Source organism: Cetorhinus maximus, chromosome 19 (assembly GCF_964194155.1).
Source record: "Cetorhinus maximus chromosome 19, sCetMax3.hap1.1, whole genome shotgun sequence".
Classification (NCBI taxonomy): Eukaryota; Metazoa; Chordata; class Chondrichthyes; order Lamniformes; family Cetorhinidae; genus Cetorhinus; species Cetorhinus maximus.
In genome coordinates, this window is record NC_135897.1 from 63,223,890 (window position 1) to 63,239,832 (window position 15,943).

Genomic DNA, 15,943 nt, shown 5'->3' on the forward strand with positions numbered 1-15,943 from the left:
ATCTCTTTTGTCATTATCAGGAAGATATAATAATGTTACTGGAATTTATTATAAAATAGTGGTGTGTGTGTGTTTGTGGATGAGACTTAATTGGATTAAAGGCAGCTGGTCTTAAGGCTTTGATGTTTTAGGAAATGAGCTAGGTTTGAAATTTTAAGTAGGTAAATTTAGGTGTAAAAGAACATTTGCACTTTTAAATAAACCAGACTAGATTGATTTCAAAGGAGGGGTGAAATGTGTCACCTAGCCAGGTGAAGTTCAGAAACTGTTTATTTTTCCCAAAGATTACTGGTAAAATAGGTACTATCTAAATTTTTATGATTGGAAAGGTAAAGTCCAAAGACAGAGTGAAACAACGTTTACTTGCATTAAACGGGGAAAATATGTATAAAGGAACGAAGGCTGTGTGTAAGGGTAGGCATCTTAAGACCTAACAAGTGTAAAAAGCCTTCAGCATCTATGCCTCAAGCTGCTGTCTACAAAGAACTGAAGTTAAGGAAACTCACTTTGAATTGGATTGTCAGGTTATCATGTTTCTTTGCCTGGGTCTTTTAAAATCTGTGTGTCTTACTGTTGCCATAATGAAAGTGTAACTGGAAGTCAGATTAAGTAGGGGATTTAGAAGTTATTATAGTAGTAATTTGTAGACATATGTATGTGCTTAAAACCATTTCTCTTATTAGCAAATGTTTAATCTAGTTTTGTAAAAACCTATAAGACTTGGTGGTCTTATTACTACCAAATTAAAGGCACGCATCTCAAAATTTATACAAGTTGCAAAACAAGTTGTGGCAGTTGTTTCAAGTTTCCCTTTGGGATTTGAACAGCTCAGAATTGACCATCGGCTGTGCCATAACAGTCACCCAGGGAGCTCTGGATTTGTTTGACATACCCTTCCCTTTTGAGGGAATATAACTTCACTGTGCATGAACTCTCTCTTCTTTGAAGGTAGCCCATTGTCCAGCCACTGTTCTTCCTGCCAACCTTTGACTCCAATTAATTTGAGTAACTGACTCCCCAAAGCCTATCCACCATCTAACAGGCACAAGTCAGGAATGTGATGGAACACACTCCACTTGCCTGGATGAGTACAGCTCCAACTATACAAGCAGCTTCATACCATCCAGGACAAAGCAACCTGCTTGATTGGCACTCCATGCACAAACATTCACTCCCTCCACCACCAACACAGTGGCAGCAGCATATACCATCTACAAGATGCACTACAGGAACTCACCAAGCCTCCTTAGACAGCACCTTCCAAACCCATGACTGCTACCATCTAGAAGGAAGAGGGCAGCAGACACATGGGAATACCACCACCTGGAATTTCCCCTCCAAGCCACTCACCACCCTGATTTGGAAATATACCACTCTTCCTTCACTGTCACTGGGTCAAAATCCTGGAACTCCCTCCCTAACAGAACTGTGGGTGTACCTATACCACATGGACTGTAATGGCTCAAGGTGGCACCTCATCCCCACCTTCTCAAGGACAATTAGGAATGGGCAATAAATGCTGGCCTAGCCAGTAACACACATCCCATGAATAAATATAATGAATGTGGGCTGGATTTTTTCCCATTGATGTTCACTTTCCCCCAGTTAATTATTCTTACTCTGGACTTATCTTTGTCCATTCCATAGTCAACCTAAACCTTATGATACAATAACCATTATCACCTAAATATTCTCCTACTGACACTAGATCCACTTAGCCCACCTCATTCCTAAGAACCAGGTCTAGCAATACCTCCTTTCTTGTTGGACTGGAAACATACTGCTGTAGAAAATTTTTCAGAGCATACGCTAGGATCTGACGTGGCACATGATATGTGCCAGGTGGATCAAATCCACAAGGGGAACTTGGCTATGCTATCATGACAGTTTTACAATTTGTATTTATTACGAGAAGCTATGTGCACTGAATTCAGCAGTAGTGAGTCCACCAAGACCTTTAGAGATTTAAAAAAATTAAATTAAAATATTTATTAACAAAATAAAAGATTTCAAGCACATACATAAGACTACAATTACTTAATACTTTAACAAATCCTAAAATTCCTATTTAACCTGACTCCCAGTTACACACCCCCCTTAAGGCAACAGTCCAAAATAGATCTTAGATTTTTTTAAAAGACTAGCAAGTTAACAGTAACCACTTGACAGTGGAATTTCAAGTATCTTTCTCCAACTTTAGTTACTGGACATAATAGACATGCACAAAATGGCTGGAGGCTTCTTCAAGGCTGTTTCACACATACCTGTTAGATCTTACATGGTGCTTAACATAGCCTTTCATTCTCCTTTATATATGTTACTCTCTCTTTAATATGTAAATTCCATTGTTCCATATGTCTTTGGAACTGTACCTTTCCCATAATATAAAATCTTTCATGTTGCCAAAATTGTCAGTAACCTTTGGGAAAAATAAACACTCCTTAGCCTTGCTTATCTGGCTAGTTGTAAAAAGATTGAGATCCCTTTGAAATCCAAACAATCCCTTCACTTATCTAAAAATGCAAATTCCCGTCACACTTTGCATGCAAGACAACATCTATGTTTACTCATGTACATTTCTACACCTAGCTTCCTTTGATAATTTCAAGCTTGCAGTCTGACTGCAAATGTAATGAAATCATACAAACAGAACCATCTACACTCACCCATAAATCTACTTTACAACAAACCAGAAAAATAGGATGAAAATGATACTTTTGTAACAGAACTTTTACCCCTCTCTGCCTTTTACACTACCATTTTGCCAGTCTATATTCGGATCATTAAATTCCTCCATTATAACTACTCTATAAGTTTGTACTTCTCAATAATTTCCCACTTGTTCGCAGCCAAAGATTACACCGAGCAATGTAATTGCACCTATTTTGAAATGTATTTGAGGTATCGGAACAAGAGAACGATCTTTCATTTTACTGGGCAGGTGACTAAAACCATCAGCACAATGCTTGCAGGCTGTTAAAGCAAGCAGAATGTTGGGGTGCACAATAAGGGATACAACATAGATCCAGAGAGGTCTTTTTAAAATTGCACTTGCACCTTGAGCTCAAATCTGAAGTACTTGATGCAGTTTTGATCTCCCATGTCAGTTATTGGAGGAGAAAATATGATAAGAAATAGATCAAGTGTAGGCAAATTGACCTCAATAAAAAAAAAATTGATCGAATGACAGGAAACAGAGTAATGATAAATGGCTGTTTTTCCAGATTGGAGAAGGTTTGTAGTGGAGTTCCCCAGGGGTCAGTGTTGGGACCCTTACTCTTCCTGATATATATTATTGACCTAGACAGTGGTGTTCAGGGGATGATTTCAAAATTTGCAGATGATACAAAGATTGGAAACATTGTTAACTGTGATGAGGTTAGTTGTGAACTAAAATACATGTTGGTGGATTGGGCAGACAAGTGGCAGATGAAGTTTATTGCAGAGAAATGTGAGATGATTTATTTTGGCAAGAAGAATATGGAGACAGTATAAAATAAAAGGGAGGTGCAGGAACAGAAGGACCTCAGTGTATGTGTCACTTACTCCTTGAAGATGTCAGGGCATATTGAGAGCAGTAAATAAAGCACATAGTATCTTAGGCTTTATTAATATGGGCAGAGAGTACAAGATTAAGGAGGTCATGTTGAACTTGTATAAGACCTAGTTAGGCCTCATCTGGAATATTGCGGCCAGTTCTGGGCTCCATACTTGAAGGATGTGCAGGGCATTGGAGAGGGTACAGAGGAGATTCATAAGAATGATTGCAGGGAAAAAGAACGGTAGCCATGAGGATAGATTGGAGAGGTTGGGACTGTTTTCCTTGGAGAAAAGGCTGAGGGGAGACTTGTTAGATGTATTTAAGATCCTGAGGGGTACGGACCAAGGTAAATAGTGAGAAACGGTTTCCACTCAAGAAAGCATGAAGAACTAGAGGGCACAGATTCAAAATAATTGGCATAAGGAGTAATAGTGATGAGAAAAATGTTTTTCGCCCAGAGGATGGTTGGAGTCTGGAAGAAACTTCGAGGTGGTGATGGAGGCAGGTTCAATCGAGGTATTCAAAAGGGAATTGCATTGCTATCTGAAAATAAAGAATGTGCAAGGTTACAGGGATCAGGCAGGGAGTGGGACTAGGTAGAATACACTTTAGAGAGCCAGTACAGATTCGATGCGCCACATGGCCTCCTCCTGCACTGGAAACACTCATTCCCTGTGAAGTCTCCTCCATCATTCAACAAGATCACAGTTGATCTTCCACCACAACTCCACTCTCCATGTATAAATCAAGCCTGTGCAGTTAAATGCAGAATCCCCAAGTTTGCCATCAGTGAATGACCGCTCCTCCACATGTGAAGTTTGTACATATGCACTTTTTTTTTTAAAGTCAGGGAATTGACATCAGATTCAACTTTTATACTCTATTCTTACTATAAAAACCCTGGAAGAGGGGTTGAGCCTTGTTTAAAAATACAATGTGACCTAATTCAACAACATTATCATTGAACAACCTCAGGCCCTAAAAAACAATTATACATTTGTGGAACATGTTGAGCCTTTAACCAAATATCTACGTCTTTACTAAGATTGCTTATTTCCCATCTTTGTAACATCACCCATCTCCACCCAGCTCTTCAGCTGCTGAAAGCTTCATCAATGCCTTTGTTAATTCCAGAATTGACTATTCTAAAACTCCTGGCCACCCTCCAATACTTTGCACTCCATAAACTTGAGCTCATCCAAAACTATGCTGCACATGCTCTAACTCACACCAAATGCTTTTACCCATCACACCTGTGCTCGCTTTCACTGGCTTCCAAATAAATTACATCTCAGTTTTAAAATTCCATCCATGGCCTGCCCTTTCCCCCATCTGTAATCTTTGAGCTCTGCAACCCTCTTATCTGCAGCCTTTTGAACACCAAAATTTTAATCAATCCATCATTGGAGCAGTCAGCTGCCTAGGCCAAAAACTCCCACCTAAAACTTCTCTGTCTCTCTACCTTACTTTAGAGGCAGAGCTTAAGACCTACCTCTTTGACCAAGCTTTTGCTTCTCTGCCCTAATATCTCATGTGGCTTAGTGTTATTAAAGGGGTTATAGATACAAATTGTGGTTCTCCAGTCCATATTAGAAAAAAATTAAAACTCTAAAAAAAAGTTTTATATTTCAGCTTCTGGTCCACGTGTACCTCCCAATTTTTAATTCAATTTCTAAAATTAAAGAGAGCTTTAAATTGCATGATAAAACTTCCTGGTTTGCTGGTGGAGATTAGCTGTATAGCCTGCTTGATAACCTCTGTTACTGGAAGCCAGAGATCCCCTATAGCTAGCACCAGAATTAACATAACATTGAGAAAGGCAAAAACTATGTCACAGAGCTTGCTAGCTTTTTGTGGGCAGCTTTCTTCAGTCAGCAATGAGCACCATCACTTCATAACTGACCTCAAGATCTGGGCCATTATTGGCACAGGAGTGGTATAAGAAACTTTAATTAACCTCAAGCAAAAATTAAGACAGGAGCTCTTCAATATATGGGATTCAGGGTTATTGCAAATGTACCAAGGGACTACTGTATTGTGGAAACATATGCTAGATGGACCAGTCATCTCTGGCTTGAAACATTTAACTGAACTACTGAAAGCGAATGACAAATCTGCTAAGTTTATAATTTTCCCTGAAACAATGTACCAGATGATTTCAGACAAAGTTTTGGTAGAGTGTTGGGTTCTGGTTGTTATAAAATACAATATGCAGCAGTCTGCAAAGTATTGGTCTATATGTTGTTCATTTACATCTATTATGTGCTAATTTATAAATAGTCAAATCTGATTTAATCAATAGAGCTGGCCAGTTCAAGGATCATAATTTTTTAAAATTACAGTACACAAAAGTGCTTCTGATTAAATTGTTTGCAGTGGGGCACATTATTCCCCTTTAACTAACTTTTGTTTATTATTTCACAGCTCCCAGCAGAAGAAGTTTAGATAACATTAGCAATTTAAAGCCGCTTACAGAAACAGAATTAGCAAAGAAAAGAAATATGAAGAAACCAAAAGGTAACTTAAAGGTAAGGAAGTACCTGTTAGTGTTTGTAATGGTTGAACTCCAATGTTATGGCAGTGTTTATACACACAAACATGCATAAGAGCATGTGATAAAACAAACAGTTTCAAGCAAAGCATTATAGATTCAAATATTTATTTGAACATAATTTATTTTTCAGAATTATTTTCACTGTTGAGAGGAAGCAGCAGTCTGGTAACTGATCAGAGCTATTAACAATGATTTAATAAAATAACGGCAGGCCTTATTGCCTAGCACTTACCTTAAATTTAACTTTGCTATTATTTTACTACTCAAAAGTCAGTTTTGAGCTCCAGGGGAACGGCTAAAGGAAGTAAATTGAGGCAACACATCCATATTACTCAAGCAGGAAATTGTTCAAATCTCCAGAAAAAACAGTAGTCTCAAACTTGCCTAACATTTAACGAAGATGATGGCGAAATATACGTAGGTTTTCACTTTGTTTTTAAAGTGAATTTACATTTGCTTCAGTGGCATGGTCTAACAAAAAACTTTGGATGAGGAGGGTGACAGGGAATAGATCAGTACATAACTCTTAATATACAGCACTAACCAACATTCAGAACATCAAGTGAAAAATTGTAGCCTGCAAAAAAAAGGGGGCAGTGATTCTGATGTTCTCAGGATTATCATGAAAGAAAAACATTTTTGAATTGTACAAAAATACAATCTGGCCTGAGATTTGGTCTGCCTGACCTGGACAAACATTTCTAAATTATTTCCAGTAAAAGCAGTATTAAGTTTAGTTTAATATATATTTTGCATGGTAGTTATGCATTTATTGCACTCAACCAGAGTCAAATCCTTTGCTGCATCAGTGACCTATGTAAGGAATGCCCTGTGTAGTTACATGGCTTCCCTCTCCTACCCTGTCTGTTTTAGATTGAAGTGATGCATGAAGCCAGCCAGGGGGGATCCAGTCATGTCCAAGTAACAGCTGAAAGTGAAGAGAACTTGTCAACGAGGAGGAGGTAAGATAACTATTCAAATTTCTTCAGGTCTGTGCAGGAATTCAATGTGCGCTGCACACAATTATACTTTGCATTCGCCAAAAATATTCTGTCCACCCATATTGTAGGTGAAACATTTAAATGGAGAGCTCAACCTTTCATGAATATTTTTAGGTTAAAATGAGTAGAATCTGGTTGGGGAAAGAAGTACCTTAAAACTCTTAACTTGCTATAAAGGAGGATGATAACATGTCATTACTATTCTTAATGGGTTTAGGCTATAGAATAATTGTCATGAAGTTATAAGTTATATGGTGCTTGTTATTAATGCTTTAAATAAGAGAAAAAGGGCTGAATGGGTACATCAGACTATAGTGAAACTGTACAGACACTGACAGTCCCAAATAACTTACAAGCTTTTTAGATAGAAGCTATACCCTGAAACCATGACACCCAAATTATGAAATATCGACAGCTTTTAATGCACTAAGTCTGTTTGAAACTTAAAACGACAGGGCTTGCAGGTAAGCACAAGGCACATAGGGTGAAGAAAACCATTTTTTTTTTTTTAAAAACCCAACATCTATAGTGAGACAAAAACTGCTTTTTGGGATTGAATGCTTTGCCAGCTGTATCCCAGGGATAGAATGGTTTCTCTGTTCCTGGGTAAAGAACTCTATTCCACAAAAGCCCAGAAGTGCCAGTTGGGGAGAAATCAGGAATAAGGACTCAAGTTATGAAGGACAAGGTATGGCAGAGGGGGAAATTGCGAAGTAGTGATTGGGGGTGGGGGGAAAAAAAGAGACGGTCATCGGGGGTGGGGAATGGCGATTTGGGGCAGGCAGCAGGAAAGAAATGGAGAAAATGGTTCACAGGTAGCCTTTTGGCTCTTCTCTCACAACTGCTGATGCAAAAAAATCAAAAAAGATTCTCAACTTGTACAGGGACACATCCAATAAAAGGCAGCAAATCCAGTAATACCCAATAACATTTGTAGAAGGCACGATCAGAACGTAAATGAGATCAAACTCCTAGGAATGGCTCCAGAGTTGGCAATCCATTTCCACTGATATGTCAGGTTCAAGTAAGCTGCTAACAGCCCCCTTTCTTACCATCCAGCATGTCAGACATTAGCAGCTGCAGCACACAGTGGGAAAGAGGATCCCAGACAGCATTTGCCAGGACCTAAATGCCCCCCACAATTTAGCTGGGATCTCCTAGGCACACTGTCCCTACAGTATCCACATCACTTGGTGCAAAATGCCAAAGTGGCAGAACATCCCTCCTGCTGTGGAAAAGAACCCCAGGGTGGCATTGAGCTGGAAAACCCAGTGAACTGAATTCACATCTACTGGTAGAGCTGCAGAATTAGGCACAATCCCAGAGAAAAGTAAAAAAAGGAACACTGCAGGAGAACACAATCCCAGGATACTTGGTTTATCCAGGTTACTGTACAGACGACTGCCAATTTGAGAATGACTCCTGCAAATAAAGGACACCCAAACTCATGTCCTTAATTACAGGTTTCACTATAAAAGAAAATTTAAATTATCCAAGACAAAATGAGTTTTTAATCATTTGTCCAAGGCTATTAGGACTCACATCAGTCCTTATAAACCACTATCCCAGATCTAACCTTCTCTCCAGGATCTTTAAACTCCTGAATTCCTTTAGCTGAGCTTCTGCTCTCCCTATAGTAGAGATCTGTCAATCACTCAATTCTGATTCTCAACCTAATGGCCACAGTGATACATTAACCCCTCAACAACTCAAAGCACTAAGGTTCTTGGACTTTATACTAACTTGGTTACAAATATCAATCTTGACACTTCCTTAAACAACAGCTACACAAAAAAAAATGTAATTTTGCTTGGCTGGAGAACACAACCTTCGTTGATTATTTTGTTCTGGTCTCCAATGAAGGAAATCTCAAGATTTAAAGTAAGAGGTAGGAGCTTTAGAGGGTATTTGAGGAAAGTTGTTTTCACCAGGGGGTGGGGGAGAGAGGAGAAATGTGTATCTGGAACTCTCTGCCTGAAAAAGGGTGGTAGAGGCTGGAACCCTCAATATTTGAGTATTTAGATGATGAACACTTGAAACGCCATAGCGTAGAAGGCTACAGGCCAAGTACTGGAAAATGGAATTAGAATGGATAGGGGCTTGATGTCAGGCTTGGACAAGATGGGCTGAAGGGCTCCTTCCAAGCTGTAAAACTCCATGGGCAGGATTTTGCCCTTGGCGGGGGTGCTCAGTGGGGGCAAGCAGGAAGCTGACCGCAGCCCGTGATCGGCTCCCCATCGCGATTTCATGCGGGCGGGCCAATTAAGGCCTGCCCAGCATGGATCGTGAGCAGCAGTGCTGAGCGCTGCCTGTGGGGGCTGGGGAGGAGGAAGAGCCAGGCCTAACACACAGTTCACACATGCGCGAGAGAGAGCGCTTCAATCTCCGAGGCACGGAGCTGTAAAAAAAAAAAATGAAGAAAATAAAAATTTAATAAAACATGGCCCCTCACATGACCGTTACGTGAGCTGTGACATGTTTTTAATTCAAAAATAAAGTTATTTAATGTTTATTTGCTTTAGGAAACCTCAACATGCTCATGGATGAGGTTTCCTAAAAAATGTAAAGGCCGCTTGGCATTTTCTAATGGTTGGCGTAAATTTGAATTTAATTAGATTGTTAATGGCCTAATAGACCTTTTAATTAATCGGCAGATGCACAGCCAACTCCGGCACCTGCCCGCCAAACGAAATATCACAAGACTACACGATGACGTCAGGACGCACGCCTGACATCATCGCACGTCATTTTACGCTTGAGTGTGTCAGGTGCGCGCCTGCCCGCCAAGCGTAATATTCTGCCCCATGACTATTTCTATAGGGCTCCAAACACAGCCATCCCTTGAAAATCAGTTCCCTAACTGATATGTTCAATGTCTTGAGATTACAGGTTACTCTATTATCTGAATGAACACTGTCCCATTATTCAGCACTCCTTGCTAACAAAAGGCCTTTAACTTGCCAAAAATCATCCATACATTTAAATTCCAGGAATGAGAAACCTGATCATTTTATTATGGCTTATAGGCTTGTAGCTAGAAATAAATGAAAAGAAAGCTAAAACCTAATTATGACATGTATATCTATATAGTAGATCTCCTGACTGGCCTCCCATCTTTCACACTGTAAACTTGAGCTCATCCAAAACTGTGCACCAAAATCTTGATCGTTCATCACTCCTGTGCGCACTGAGTTACATTAGCTCCTGGTTAACAAGCACTCATATTTTAAGATTCTCATTTTTGTTTTTAAATCCCTCCCAATTGTAACTGTGGATTCCTGATTTTGCTTGCTGCATTGCTGTGTCTTCTGTTGTCAAAGCCCTAAAAAATCAGGAATTCCCTTCCTACACATCTCCACATCATTCTCTTCCCAAAACATTTCTGACCAATCTTTTGGTCCCTCTGCCAATACCTCATGACAATGTCCCTACGTGCTTTACAGGAGAGGCACTTTGTTACATTCATATGTTGCCTTTAATGTATGTTTTATGACACACCAACCATTCAACCCTCCTCCCATGCAGTCCACCTGTGGTAGTCTGTCCTCACTAGGCTCCATTTGAAGCTGTCCTATCATGGCTAGCAATGACTACTCTCCCTGCCTTATCGTTCCCATTCCTATCTCAGTATCCATTTCCCCTCTTGTTTTCGACAACACGATGTTCACTATGTCCACTAAACTGTCCAAACATCTAGTGCAATTGGAGAATATTCCAAACTGTAAAGCATTTTGAGCTATGCAACATTGCATTGCAACCATATATGATAGCAAATTGTCCTGATTTCTTTTCCCATTTTAGTTTCTCTCCACTGAACTGCTTGTGTTCCAGATGAGATCAAAAGCTTAATAATGTAATATCAAAAACAAAAAGACTCACTCAAGCTAATGCCACAGTCGCGATCTTATAGCATGCTGGGAGAACCAGCAGCTCCTTTCAAATTGTTGACTTCAATATTTTTAATTCTGTGGAAATAATCTCTCCACTTGGAGTTGGTAGACCAAGCATAAAAACAGAAAAATGTTGGAAAAACATTGTTTCTCGCTCCAGATTGTGGCAGACCTGAGTTAATGTTGAGTGCATATGACTCTTGAGATGAGGTGAGTGACTGCCCTTGACACCAAGGCAGTGATTGACCAAGTGTGGCATCAAGGAGCCCTAACAAAACTGGAGTCAAAGGAAATCAGAAGGGAGGGGGGACTCTGCTGGTTGGAGTCACACCTAGCACAAAGAAAGATGTTTGTGGTTGTTGGAGATCAATTAGTTTGGTTCCAGGACATCATTGCAGGAGTTCCTCAGGGTAGTGTCCTGGGCCCAGTCATCTTCAGCTGCTTCATCAATGACCTTCCTTCCATCATAAGGTCAGAAGTGAACATATTTGATGATGATTACACAATGATCCACATTCGCAACTCCTCAGTTACTGAAGCAGTCCATGTCCAAGTGCAGCAAGACCTGGACTATCTCCAGGCTTGGGCTGACAAGTGGCAAGTAACATGTGCCACACAAGTACCAGGCAATGACCATCTTCAGCAAGAGAGAATCTAACCATCGCCCGTTGACATTCAATGGCATTATTATCACTGAAACCCCACTAACATCCTGGGGGTTACCATTGGCCAGAAACTGAACTGGACTAGCTATATAAATACTGTGGCTACAGGAGTAGGCCAAAGGCTAGGAATCCAACGGCAAGTAACTTACCTCCTGACTCACCAAAGCCTGTCCACCATCTACAAGGCACCAGTCAGGAGTGTGATGGAATACTCCCCTCTTGCCTGGATGAGTGCAGCTCCAGCAACAAGAAGCTTGACACCATCCAGGACAAAGCAACCTGCTTGATTGTTTGTGGAAGAGGAACCATTCACCCACTCCACCACTGATGAACAGTGGCAGTGTGTACCATCTACAAGAAGCACTGCAGAAACTCACCCAGGCTCCTTAGGCAGCACCTTCCAAACCCACGACCGCTACCATCTAGAAGAACAGGAGCAGAAAAATGGGAACACCACCACCTGGAAGTTCCCCTCAAAGCCACACATGATCCTGACTTGGAAATATATCGCTATTCCTTAACTGTCCCCAGGTCATATTACTGGAACTCCCTCCCTAACCGCACTATTGGTGTACCTCCACCACAGGGACTGCAGCAGTTGAAGGCAGCAGCTCGCCACCACCTGCTCAAGGGCAATTTAGGGATGGGCAATAAATGCTGGCCTAGCCAGCAAAGCCCACATCCCATGAATGAATTAAGTAACAAAAAGTTGCAGTGAAGAGATTGCAACGGCCTCCCACGGACAATTTGGAAATTTGAAGAAAAAGTGCCATGAAAAAACAAAGACAAAAATGAAATCAGAGTGCAGAATTTAGATCAAAGTTCAAGATTTCTAGGAAGACAAAATTTCATACTTCATACAACTTTATTTTTTTTTCAGACAAACTAAACATCCAGAAAAAAAATTTGAAAATTTCAACATACAAAAATAAATTTTCCTAAGGAGCTAGAAAACAAACAAGTGCAAAACTGACATGAGGCTTGAAACAAAAGTATATAACAAAACATCAAACCATTTCATTTCACTTTAAATACATCTAGAAGGTTTACAATGGAGTAAAAATTCTGGTGAAGTACACTTTTCATACAAATATCTCTCGTCTCACTGCATTTCAGACCACTTCTGTGCTATTGCAAAAACTACTTTGGCTTCAAAAACAAAAACTGTTCAATTTATTGAGCTGAATAGTCTGAATTATCCCTGAAAACAGCTTGTGCGAGGTAGGTCACAAATACTAAAATAGAGGTGAAAGAAATTCTCCCAAGTTGACTGCAGCCTTTTATCCCTCCCAGGTTAGTGATAAACTGCCAACAGCACAAGTAGCCATAATCCTTTGCTAGTAACATATCTTAAAGGAATTTATATACAGCCAGTTAATTTAAAGGTAATAAAATTTAAGTATTTTTAGGAAAATAGGATCAATAGTTTAAAAAAGTCAATATTTGTGGGAATTTTTTTTAGGAAGTGCTAAAATCGCCACTTGTTAAATTTAAATGGTTCTTGTTAGACTTAATTGTTAAAAATTCAAGTAGGTACAAAATCAGAATTTATTATAATTGGAGAGGTTTTTCTAAACTATTTAAAGGTACTAATTTTGTTCTTGGCTGATATGTTCCATTTTAAATTACCCATGGGCCCTTTTGCACAAGTAGCAAAATCATTTCACGTGATATGCTGTTCCCATTATACTGTAGCACATGTCCACGTGTAAATACAGAAAAAAGTTGCCTTATTCAAGAGAGTTCTACTTACCTTGAACATTTGAAAAAAGGACTGTATTGTTTTGTAAAATGTTGGCTAGATATTGGTTATCAGCAATTACATACATTTCCCTAACAGACCCAGCGCTTCTGATAATATAGATTCATTTTTTTCTAAACCCAGAGAAAAGAAAATCAGAAGTGAATTGTTTTGCATTGAAAGGATACCAGTAATGAAGAAACAAACATTTTCCACCTCTGGTAGCATTAAGCACTCACTGAGCAGGTATGACAAAGCTTAGTTCAGATACAAAACTTAAGTGTCTCTAATTTGTCCAACTCAAAAAAGCTAAAGTACACCCCTCACTAACCAGTGTATATTTTGGCACATATTATGCCATCTAACTTTTTTTCTGTGAAAGTGTCAATTTGTAAATAACTACTGGTAATTTTGTTGGAGTGAGCCACTATGCGGTAACTGGGTAAAGTCTGCCCAGTAAAAAGGCAGTAATTGTAAACTCTTCCTCCACCCAGTCCCAAGAATAATTTCTGAGGTACAATAAAACCATTAAAAAATATTATGGATCAAGCAGATTTTAGTTTGAATGAATCTTAGATACATTTCCTTAAAAATTATACATCTAGATTTAATAAATCATTACTTGGCAAAGGAGAAAAGAGCAATTACTACAAGGTGTTCATGTAATTGCTATATATTTAAAAAGCAAAAACTGTTCATTACCACTAACCAGATGATACATACAAAATGGATCAAAACCAGAAAGAGTCAGGATAACCTACAAAATTGCAACAGAATGTTAAACAATTCTGCTCTAGTGTTTTTAAATGAATATATTATTAAGAACTTGTCAGATCATACAGGTTAACCCATTGTGAACAACATAGATGTTAATTGTGCAACTGGGCAAAGTTTAGGGCAAAAGTAGATTTTAATTCTACGTGTTAAACAATGGATGAAGTTTCTCTTTCACTGCTCATGAGGTTAAGAAAAAGCATATCCATGTTTCAAGTGAACCTTTACATTTATCAGTTTGAAGATAAATATCATTCCCAAATCCATCACATCTAGTTTTTAAAATCACAAAGTCCTAGTGTTGACCTAACAATTATCCCATTTGGTGGTGTTTGTACTTTCATCCAACACGTGACACAATCTGCATCATTTAGACAAGGCCCTTAGTTCTGCACAACTAGTATCAGAAGTGCTCTCCTTTCCCTTACCTGGCTTTGCCCCCATTGTAATTGCATTCAATCCCTATCATCAAATGCTCTGAATCCATGTAGTGTCACAAGACTTCACTTGCCTGATCCCAATTTTTATACATTGCAAAATTAATGTCCAAGTGAAATGTGTGGAGATTTAACACAACTAATCTCAACCACAAACTAGTTTTACTTGTTTTGAAGCCAGGAACCAGTTCCAAGTGTTTACACTGCCAAATTCTGCTTTTATCCACACAGTAGACCAGTTTTCCTCCTCCCATGGGTGTAGGAGTTTGCTGCTGGGATAAAAAGCCAGATTCAGCAGTGTGAATACCAAGAGCTGATCTCCTGGAGTGAAAACAAAGACCACGATAAAACAGTTTATATTAAGTAGCTTTGCAGAAACAGTCTAATTTAGCAAGTCAAATGTGAAACATATGCAGAGTTAAAAGCTACAGGGGGATTAGAAAACACCGTCAGGCTCAAGACACAACTGGTTACATGCCACCTAACCTCACTTGGGCATTGCAGGCCAATCAGTCATTTAAAAAATAGTTTAGGTAACTTGAACAGCGTTTTACTTAATCAAGGTGACTTCACCCCATAGGCTTGCTGGAAAATCAATGCTTATGACATAGAATTTGTCAAAAATATCTAAAGGTCCCAGAATAGAGTGCTATTGAAAGGCATGATGACTTTTATTCTACTCCTAGGTCCAGCGTCATTGATTTTCATGGTAAATTCAAACATTTCGAAGGCTCATAAAACTTGAATTATTTTTTGTTATAGTAAGTGCTTGGTTCATTTCAAACTTTATTTTCAAAATTCAGTCTTATAATTTAAATGTGGAGGGGAAATGGGAGGTAATGCACTGACTTCTAATCTAAACGAAAGCAAAGTTTGTTAGAGAGATGATAAAAGAGATGGAAAAGAAAGAGGGTTAGACAAAATTAAAAAGACTCGGTTGGTGTGAGGTAGAGGACAGGAAAAACTAGAGGCACTGCACTATCCATTCAACTTTTTAAAACTTGTGAGACTATGTACTTATGCTGGTAGGCAGTTTGGAGTGTACAGAACAGAGTTTACAGCCATGTGGATTCTATTTTTTTTTAAAGAGCAAATTGTTACTCACTTCCATTGCACTGAACTTCTTATTCAAATTAAAAAGGAAGAAAAAAGGTGTTAACCATGAGAATGGGTTACAAAACAAAGGATTTACTTAAATGACTAGGACCACTTGCATAATGATGACAAAGGCATTTATAGGTTTTGCTAATTGGAGCCACTTGAATTTACCAAATAACCTAGGGTGTGAAACAAGCTTGGCGGTTGTTTAGAATGGAGATAAGTAAATGAGTAGGGTGTTA

The 15,943-nt window shown here is 39.1% G+C and overlaps 1 protein-coding gene across 1 annotated transcript in view; it reads left to right on the plus strand.

The window, feature by feature from the left end:
- Window positions 1–15,943, plus strand: part of mcf2l2 (MCF.2 cell line derived transforming sequence-like 2) — a 396,665-nt gene that overhangs the window by 209,298 nt on the left and 171,424 nt on the right. The window contains exons 15-16 of the mRNA XM_078563948.1: window positions 5,966–6,069; window positions 6,969–7,057. Coding sequence (XP_078420074.1) covers window positions 5,966–6,069; window positions 6,969–7,057 — 193 coding nt within the window. The remainder of the gene's footprint in view (window positions 1–5,965; window positions 6,070–6,968; window positions 7,058–15,943) is intronic.